At 38.6% G+C, this 10,475-nt stretch overlaps 1 protein-coding gene across 1 annotated transcript; it reads right to left on the reverse strand.

Moving 5' to 3' along the window:
* Window positions 1-1,091: 1,091 nt before the first annotated feature.
* On the reverse strand, window positions 1,092-2,282 carry LOC123245232 (tripartite motif-containing protein 43-like). Its single transcript, XM_044673996.1, has one exon. The coding sequence runs from the start codon at window positions 2,280-2,282 to the stop codon at window positions 1,092-1,094; it is 1,191 nt and encodes a 396-aa protein (XP_044529931.1).
* Between the last annotated feature and the right edge of the window lie 8,193 nt (window positions 2,283-10,475).

Raw genomic sequence — 10,475 nt, forward strand, 5'->3', positions numbered from 1 at the left:
TGAGGGGAATTTTCTAGTTTAAGAGATGGTACCAGTTCAGGTATCAATAGCTTTTCTGTCTCACCCATGTATTTAAGAAGAAAGTTCTTGAGAGCAATAGTAAAATAGAAAGGACATTGCATTTGGAGTCTGAGGATATGCATTTGATACCGAATCCTGATGCTTACTACCTGTGACATTAACCCTATTTCACTTCTTTAAACCTGTTTCTTCTGTATAAAATAAGCAAGTTGGAGTAGATAATATCAATGGTACTTTCTACCTCTATAGCTAGTATTATATGATGGAAGTTGTGTTATCTAACACAGATCTATGTTCATCTTCTGTGTAGTTTGCTTTAGACACTTGCTCTATTTTGCCCAGATTTTCCATTTTGCTTTCCTCATTTAGATTATATATTGCTACACCCAAATTACTCTGATTAGAAGGTTTTAAATCAGGAATTTTGATTCATAATGTTTTAGGTTTCATTCCCATTTGAATATATCTTTCCATATCATCTAATGAAGGGGATTGGCCATATATATATATATATTTTTTTATGAAGCAAGTATTTTTAATAATTCAGAAGTACTATTAAAAAAAATCAAATTTTAATTAGATTAGACCTTTCTGGTAATTACTGCCAAGGTCCCCACCACCCATAGCTTAGAAACATCAAATAAAGTTTTCAAATACACTGGAAATCACCCCCACCCCAAATATTTATTCATATATATTGTGAGATAGATATTCTTAAGAATCAATCTGTGGCACAACCTGTGTGCCAGTTACCTGAGAGGTGGGATTTCAACAAGTGTTTCCTTTACTCCAACTCTAACACCCGTTCCCCATCAATGATACCCTAAATGGAAATGTAAAAGGCAGGAGAGGGAAGGGAAGCTTTTCTAGCTTATTTTCTATTGCAGATCACATTTGTTCCAGACACAGTTCAAGTAAGAAGACAATACAAGATTCCACTGAGTCTCTTAACTGCCTAAACCAAAACTGCCCTTTGCCCTGGTGAAGTAATACTTAACTAGTGAACAAGCAGAATATAGTAGGACCATCCTGAAACTCTCTCCTTCCTCTGCCGGGGCATCTATCTATTCCTAATGCCATTCTACTGAGGGGTTAGGAGGGTAATTACTAAGGGCATTCTCCCTTTCAACTGGCAAACAGTAACAGGAAAAGATGGGATGTTCTTGCTTTTCTTCAGACGTGCCATTCATGTCGAGTTGTGTAAAAGACAAATCCCTCCCATTAATGTAGTGAAGACTTCCAGAGGTATAAACGGCATACATCTGACCTGAGGAAATATCTGCAAAAGTGATAGTCCTCTTTCGGTCATCAGTAAATTCATACGGATAATGACACTGCACCAGGCGAGATTCTTGAAATCTCCTCAGAAATTTGGTTAATTCCATGCAGTAAGAATGGCTCAGAAATGGTGTGAAAGGTTCTGGCTTTTGAAGCAACAGCAGCTCACTCTTTCTCAGTGTTTTTCCTGCATCCTGGAGCAGTTCTCTATCTGGCATCTGAGACTTTTCTTCCAGTATTATGACCATTTCCCTTAGGTCATTCTTGTGTTGGTACAGTTGCAAGTTGCTAATCATCTTTTTCTTTGTGTTTTGGACTTCTTGCTGGACCTCATGCTCCTTCAAGTGCTCAATCATTTCATTCTCCTCCTCATCCAGTTCCACAAGACTGTGGACTTCCTCTTCTTCATCACTCAGGAAGTCACTTAATTCTTTAAATTTTTCCTGAAACTTTTTTCTTGGCATTTCTACTTGTTCTGTCCACAGGACGGCCCATGTCCGAGGTACCTTCTTCTCATCTAATATCAACTTCTGAACATCTTTTAAAGTTTCACGTAAAAGTTTCACCGTCTCCTGGAGCTTTTTCCTGTAGTCCCCAGCGGCTGTTTCTATGGGTTGGATTGTGTGAGCCTCATGTTCCTGAGATTGTGAACAGGATACACAGAGTAAGGTCTTATCCTCCACACAGAACAGCGTCTGAACCTCCTGGTGTCTGTCACACTTGTTGGATCCCTCAGACTTCTGACGCAGGCTGCGCTGTATATTAGTTTTTCTTCTCCTTAAAGTTGCTTTAAAAGCTCTGGATTGGGAGATTTTCCTGCATTCAGGGCAGGAGAAAAACGTAGAAGTTTGGCTGGAGCCACTGAAACACCATTGGCAAACTTTGTGTCCACAATCCACAGTCGCTGGGTCTGTGAGAGGGGCTTGACAAATGCTGCAAGTAAGTTCATCCTGGAGGCTTTCCTTAATATTGTTAGAAGCCATGAACCTTTAGTAGTGCCTTTGGCTGCTTCCTTTGAAGAAATCTGGAGCTCAGGAATTCGATTGCGAGCAGGAATCGATTGGCTATATTTTTGACATGCATGGTTACAGCATCCATCATCGTGTTTGTTATCATTTCTTTTTGTGTCATTATTATTCTTAGACCATTTAGAATTATAGCAGGTCTTTCTGTTGCCTCCGTCTCTTTGATTTTGATTATCATTTCTGGAAAAATCTATTTGCTGTCTAAATCTACAAAATCAAAGGATGTGCCCAAGCCGATTTTGGCTCCTACTGGTTTGGAGGGCAAAATTTTTCACCTCGATTTCTTTCTCCTGCTTTGCCTGCTTTAATTGATGTTTTAGATTAGCTATCACTTCGTCCTTATCAGATTCAGTTTGTCTAGCTAATCTTGCCTCTTTTTATTTTGAGTCATGAATGTAAGCTGCATGTTGCCTTATATCCTCCAGTGGCAATGATTCCCACTGTGGACAATTTTTTCTAAAGTAGTTTTTTATTGGGATCAAGGTTCCCTTCACAAACTGTCTACATATCTGGTCAGTGGTATTCTGGGCATGCGTATCTCTAAGACCAAGAATTGTCTCTGTGGCTTCGATTACCCTATCCAGAAAACTACTCGGGTGTTCTTCCTCTCCTTGTTTTAGCTTTTTGAATTTTTGCCACACGTTTGGTCTTTTAGCATGCAATCTCACTGCCTCAATCAAATCTGCTCTGAACCTCATTAAATATCTCATGTTGGCATGCTGGGTAAAATCTAGGTCTTGATGAACCAGTGGCCATGATTCCAAATTTGGATTCATCCTTGTTTCGTTGAGGAATTTTTCCTTTTCTGAGGGAGAGTAAAATTCCCCCAAAAGAAATTCAACGTCAGCAAAACTAGGATTGAACAAAGTGAACACCCTTTTTAGCTCCTTGATGCTCTTGAAAGGTTTCTCATAGAACTTGGGGAAGCGTCTTTTTAGGACCTCCATATCACTTGGAGTGAATACCTTGTATGTCTTTATGTGCACCACCCCCTCTCCTGGTTGTACAATGGTCCTGTCCACAATTGGTAACACGGAGACTACAGCCTTTGTAATTGATTGATCTTCAGCAGTATTATTACTCCCTAAAAATTTTGATTCCACAATCTCCAGTTGGAGGATTGAGTGCTTATCTAATTCCTTTCCCTCTCAAATTTGCTTTAACACTTGGAACAGTAGCTTGATGTTCTCTATTAGTTCCCCAGAGTCAGCATCAATTTTTGCAGAAATTGTCTTAAAGTATTGCCATGAGTGAGTCAAAACTGCCTTAGAATTTACTAGGAATTGCCAAAGAGATAGGATTATTGCAATAGCCGTAGGGTTGAAACATATGCATTCGGCAAGGGTAAGGGCAAACCATTTGTAATAATCATATATTTCTAGAATTTGTTGCACTAAATTTGGGACTTTTACAAACCAGAAGTTGCAAAGACCTTGCATGAAAGACCAAACCATTATGGAGACACTGCATAAAATAAATGTAATTCTTGCCAGATTCATTTTGGATGTTTCAGAAGATTTGCAAGGTTTTTTACTAACTGCTGGCCAAGTTGTAATATGGGATTTAAGACAGGTAAGGTTGTAATAAGGATGTGGTAATGAGGGGATAAGGCACAGTGGATGGGGTTAGTGAGTCCCTAAGTCAGTAAGGTGGGAAAGGAGGGTACAATGGTGGAGGTAGTAAATTGAGGTGGTAGGAGAGGTAAGGGAATGACAGAGTTTAGGGGAATATAAGATGATGAATGAGCGGCACGGGAGGTGATGAGGTAATTGGGCAGGCAGCTGCAGCAGGGAGACACAGACTGGGGACACAGGTTTGAGACAGAGACACTGAAGAGAAACAGACTGAGCCCTCCAGATAGGAAGGGCACTTCTACAGACAAAGGTTAGGGCCAGCCAGAAATGGCTTGAAACTGACTAGAGGGCTTTCTAGTCAGTTTCTCAGGTTCACAGAGGAAGAGTCCAGAGGAAGTATAGGCATTACCACTTCCTCTAAGATGAATGCCTCCAACTCCCTTCGGGACCCAGAAAGAATACTATTCCTTTCTCCCCTTCTCCCTCTTTTATCAATCAATCAATCAATGATTTAGCCAAAGGTTTTATTAAGTGACAAACAGGGTTTATTGAGTTTCAGGGTTGATTGTAAAGGTCAGAGGGATACAAGGTATCTCTAACAACCGCCTTGGGAGAAGCTTCAGATGGGGGAGGGACAGAGGAATGAGAGACTGAGAAGGACCTGCCTCACTCAGTCTCAGGAGGTTTTATTGCTTTTAAGGTTAGGAAAGTTACATACAATGATTCAGGAGATAATTTGTATCAAGGGTAAGCTCTACTTGACTACGGGGAAACTAAGTCTACAAAGTTTGAATGCTACCACCCAGATCCACCCTTCTTCCAAAAACCTACAGGAAAGTCAGGAAGGGAAATGATGATTGGGATAGGGAAGGTCAGGGAGATCCAGAGGAATTAGCTAAGCTACAAATCTTAAGAGAAAAGCTGCAGAATCAAGGCCAGGGTTTCAATCCAAAGACTGAGCTCAGTTGACTCTCCTACTCTCATCGAGTCTCCAGGATGAACTGCCTCTAGTCAGGGTTCTAAACCCTTTTCAACTGTCAGAAATTCTGCAGTCAGGCTTTGAAGAGTTGATTTGCACCTTCTGCACCACAAAGTTGTTGGAGAAGAGTTCTTTTTCCTATTTCCTTCTTTCCCTTTCTTCCTCTCTTCCTTCTCTTCTCTCCATCCCTTTCTTCCTCCCTTTCTCTCTCCTTCACTTATTCCCTTTCTCCTTCCTTTCCTTACTCCCTTCCTTCCATTCTTTCTCCCTTCCTTCCACCCTCCCTCTTCCTTTCTTCTTCCCTCTCTACTTCCTTCATTCCTTTCTTTCCTCTCTCCATTCTTCTTTCCTTCCTTTCTTCTTTCTTTTCTTCCTTGTCCCCCCTCTCCCTTTCTTCTTCCCTCTCTTCTTCCCTTATTTCCTTCATCTTCCTCCTCTTCTCTATCTTTATCACTGGCAAAGTACTCTTTTCCCTAATCAAACCCCATATACTTTTTTTTAAAACCCTTACCTTCTGTCTTGGAGTCAAAACTGTGTATTGGCTCCAAAGCAAAAGAGTGGTAAGGGCTAGCAATGGGAGTTAAGTGACTTGTACAGGGTCACACCACTAGGAAGTGTTTGAGGCCAGATTTGAACCTAGGACCTCCTATCTCTAGGCCTGGCTCTCAATCCACTGAGCCACCCAGCTGCCCTACCCCCATATATTCTTTATACAAGCATGTGTACATATGTAAGTGTCTTTAGTAAATATAGGTACCTTCTTCCAAGTGTATTATAATAAATTTAGAAATGTATATGTTTAGAATGACTATAAAGAATAACAAAATTTTTAGAGAATTATTTAAGATTAGCTTGGTCCTTATGAACTCAAGTTGATTCCTGATGTTTTCTTACTATTTAAAAAAACAGTAAAAAGCTTTATGATTGTAGTCATTCTCTAATGGGAAAATTTGACATTTTAATATAGACCTTGGGAACCCTTTATTTCCTAAAGCTGAATCCAAAACCAAGGATTGGGGAGAGGGGTGTGCATGAAAAGGAACTCAACATAAAAAAAAAGTTGCATTGCTATATAATTTATTTCATATTCAAATATTAGATTCATATGCTTTACTACTTTTATAAATCAGGAAAGCACTCTTTTATGAGCATTAAAATGCAGCTATAAATAACTAACCTATAGTAGAGTAAGAGGATACTCAAAGAACAGATGAGGAAACATGATAGCAAAGTGGTCAGTAGTTTTTTAATGCTTGCTATGTTGGAAAAGTGAATGCCTTTGCTCAATTAAGAAATAAGAACTAAGGTTAATTTCAGTTCCCTTGTGATTAACCACAAAGAAGTTATAACAATTATTCTTTCTGAGGTCCTTTCTGGGTTCCATTCCTGAATACTACATGGGGCTGTACAAATTTGGCCAAATTGTTTGTTTTACCCTTCTGGCATACTTGCCATCGACAGTAAAACTTAAATGGAATCAAAGCAAAGGGTGAGAGGTGCCACATGAATCTCTCCTCTGATATCTTACTGTGCTTTGCAGGTGGCAATAGGATCTCAAAGGTCAGATAGAAAAACATAAGCTCTAGGAGGTTCTACCATATTGGAAAAAATTTGAATACAATCCCAGTGCTATTGTAGGACCAACCCATTTGGGTATGAAAAGGCTTACTGGCTATGGTAACCAATGAAAGAAAGAAAAAAATTTAATTGGCATTTAGTCCTAAATAGTTACTTTCTACTTCACCAGTGATGTTAATGAGGGTATAAAAAATAATACAACAGCAATAGTAATTCTGTATTTATTCATCAATTTATTATAGATTGGGCCAATCGATGTGTGAGGCATTGGGAATACTAAAGCAAAAATGAAATATCCTCTACCCTTAATGCCCTTAAGGAGTCTATATTCTTTGGGGGGAAACTTCATGTACATATATAATTAATTACATAATATATACAAATAAAACAAAGGTAGTTTGGGAGGCAGAGGCATTAGCAGCTGAGGGATCAGGAAGGGCATTGCATAGAAAGTAGAACTTAAACTGAGCTTGAAGGAAATCAGGGATAATACTAGATGAAAATGTGAAAGGAGTACATTGTAGAGGGGGGGGGAAGGAAAGTTTCAACTAAATGGAAGGAAGATTTGCAAATTCACTTTGGAGAATCTAGTTGGCAGAGCTGATTTCAGTGTGATCCCAAAGGCAATAAAAAATATAATTTCATGAGATATCTGGTAACATTGCTTTGCAATACTCATGATAATATAAGCAAAAGGAGTACCTTGGAGACAATTGTAAATCATGGTAAATCAAGCAAAAGGCAATATGGCTGGTAGAGAATTATCCTTAAAGTAAGGGAGACTTGAGTTTAAGTATTACCTACCATATTTACTGTGTTGTCTCAGGCAACTCTCTGAACTATGTTAGTTAAAGAAGAGGTGTCTGACTCTCTTGTGAATGAATGAAATTAATTAAACACTTACTAAGTACTGACTATATGCCAAATAATAAACTAAGGGTTGGGGAACAAATACAAAAGCAAAGATAATTCTTGTCTCAAGGAACTTACATTCTATTTTATAAAAAAGTATTTATTTTTATAAGCATTAATCATTTCTTCTTCTCACTTCCCTCCCACTAACTGAATAATTTAAAGAAAGAAAGAAAGAAAAAGAAAACCTTCAAAACAAATATGCATAATTCAGCAAAACAAATTCCCTCATTGGCAACATCCAAAAGCCATATGTCTCATTTTGCATTTTTTCTATCACCTCTCTGGCAGAGGGTGCATAGTGAGTTTGTATCCTAACAACCACAAATGGAGAATGGTGGCCTATCTTTGTGTCTTTTCACAAATGCAGAGCATAGTATCTTGCATACAGTAGATGTTTAAAAAATGAATTTAGTTCAATTGTTGAAAAAAGAGAAAGATTTGCTATTCTCAAAGATTTGAGGAAAAGAGAATATGACCATAAAAGTTGAGAAGTAAATCATTTTAAGTGTCCAATCATTTCTCTCAGTGCTAACTCACACAAAATGCAAAGTTCAGCTTCTATTGCCTAACTAAGTATTTTAACTTCTCAGTGTCTAACATATGACAGGCTCAATAAATATTAGTGACAATGATTATATTGTTGAAACTGTCTCTGCTCATGTGTTTTCTCTGGCTAAAGTTTGGATCTTGTATTGATATTATGCTAGTAAAGTCTTTTTTTTTTCAATGAAGTAAAAAAAGTAGAAAAAAAAGATGATAGGAAAAAAGTGTGTGCTTGTGTGTCCCAGAGGGAAATGAACTTGACTGATATTCCCTTTCAGCTTTGACTTTCAAATGATACTTGATTAGGTCTTAATCAATGATACAGGTAAAACCAAGTTGAATTGTGCGCCAGCTAAGGGGGGTTGGGAGGCTTGGGGAGAGGAAAAGAACATGAAACATGTTACTATAGGAAAATATTCAAAATAAAAAATAAATTAAAAAAAAAAAAACAAATGATACTCTATTAAGTATCCTCATTGCTTTTCATGGGTAGCCAGGAGACATTTCTAGAATCAAGGTACACTTTCTCTGCCCACACAGAGACAAGAACTGGCTTAAAGTTACATTTCTTCTTTGCTAAATGACTTTCTCTTTATAGAGGTTCCTTTTTGTGATCCAGATTGTAGTTGAATCCTGTAAGAGAGAATGTTGTTTAGGTTTTGTTATATTCATAATCTGGGAAGTGATGGATGTCACCTTGACTGATAGGGATGGCAGTTGAGAGACTTGGAATGTTCCCAAGTGCCATGAGCCAGGGGCAAATGTCAGTTGACCCCACAGTATAAATACCCCTGACAGCCACTTTGAGGGGGTCTTTTTGGAGGTCTCTGGACAGGAGTCTCTGGCCTGGGAAGTCTCTGAGCTGAGTGGGTGGTGAAGGGGGCTGGGAGGTCTAAGAAGAAGAGGGTAGGAATAAAACTGAAGCTATTTTCTGATAGACTGTGAGAGCTAATATATCATCAACACTGGTAGTGAGTGAGAAATAGAGGGAGTAAAAATCTCCAGCTTCTACCAGATTAATAGCCTCCAGTCCTAATTGTCAACTAGTTTATAGATAAAAGATTAATAGGGTCTCCAATCCCCAATCCTTGACCTTGTTATCCTTTCCCTGTTTATAGATAAAGAGTGTTCAACAACAAGTACCTTCCTGAGAGGTCTGTCTATCATGGCCCTTGGGAAGGGAGTCAAACACAGTCAGATCCTAAATGTTATCCAAGGCAAATCAATAGCTCAATTCTAATCTATCCAACCCCAGGTTGGACCTGGAAATCTAACCTCTTGAGGGTCCTTATTTGGGCAGTTGTTAGAGAAAGGGATAACTTACAGTAGCAGTCAGGGTGACAGGAGTAGATGTTCCTCCCACCAACTGCAGCTAAGGAGATTATAGACAGATACATATCTTCAACATCATTGTACATCTATAGATCTCCCTTGGACCTTTTATAGTCATAACAGTGGTCAACTTGGTTTTTTTGGGAACCTCAATTTTGACCCTGCCCCCTGAAAACTCACAGGAAGGAAGTCCCAGACTCACCCATTTCAGACTGAACAATAGACCTTAAAGTACTTAATAGTCCCAGTTCAGGTGAGACTACTAGACCCAATCAAATGTTAAGTACCCTTTTGTCCTAGTAGTTTCTCCCACTGTATCAAAGTTCTCTCCCAGGTAGCCCAGTCCTTGGCTGGACCTTTCCCTTTTGTATCCATTGTAAGCATCAGCCTCCCCCTGATAATCCTGTCTTGGACTTCTCTTTTCCTGGTAGCCAAGTTAAAGCCAGTCAATCATTCTTCTCTGTCCTTAGTTCCCCAAAAGGTATATGAGATCCCCAAGTTTTATTATTCTTTGGAGAATCATCTTGTGCTGAGCATTGTCCCAGAGATATTGTCCCCAGAGTCCCAGGGTTTTGACTCTGTGTAGTATTTTGGCACTTAGCTCTGCATAGCAGGCAATTATTATGGACCTATCTCTTTCCTGATTACTTGGTTTTTCTGACTTTAGTAGTTCTGTGTTTTTTCCAAATTGACAAGGCGAATTACAGAATGTTAAACCTATAAGGAAACTCAGAAACATGCTAAAACAACTCTCTCATTTTAGAGATATAGAAACCAAGATCCATGGAGGTAAAGCAATTTGTCCAAGGTCACAAAGTTAATAAGTGGCAGAACTAGGGCTGGAGCTGAAATGTTCTTATTAATTGAAACATACTTTAAAGTTTGAATCCTCTGGAAAATATAGCATATAAATGCATGGCAGGTATGTCTCACCTTTGATAGAGTCAGTTCTGAGTCTAAGACTAGAAGAGCATATAGATGTTTGAAGTTTTTACATTCTTGGCTTATATGAGTCAGGCTATGCTCTTGTCACTGGTATTTGTGAGAGATATGATAGAAACTAGTATGTTAAAGGAAGCTTGAGAGTCAGTCAGTGAGTCTGTGGAGATTAACAATGAATTACATGATTAATATGAATCAATGGAAAAAGAGAACAATAGTTAAGTTTGGAATTTGTAAGAGAGCTCTTATAGTTGTTAGTTATATCCTGGGCTTATTTAACAAGTTTGT

The sequence above is a fragment of the Gracilinanus agilis genome, chromosome 4 (assembly GCF_016433145.1).
Source record: "Gracilinanus agilis isolate LMUSP501 chromosome 4, AgileGrace, whole genome shotgun sequence".
In the NCBI taxonomy this organism is placed as follows: domain Eukaryota; kingdom Metazoa; phylum Chordata; class Mammalia; order Didelphimorphia; family Didelphidae; genus Gracilinanus; species Gracilinanus agilis.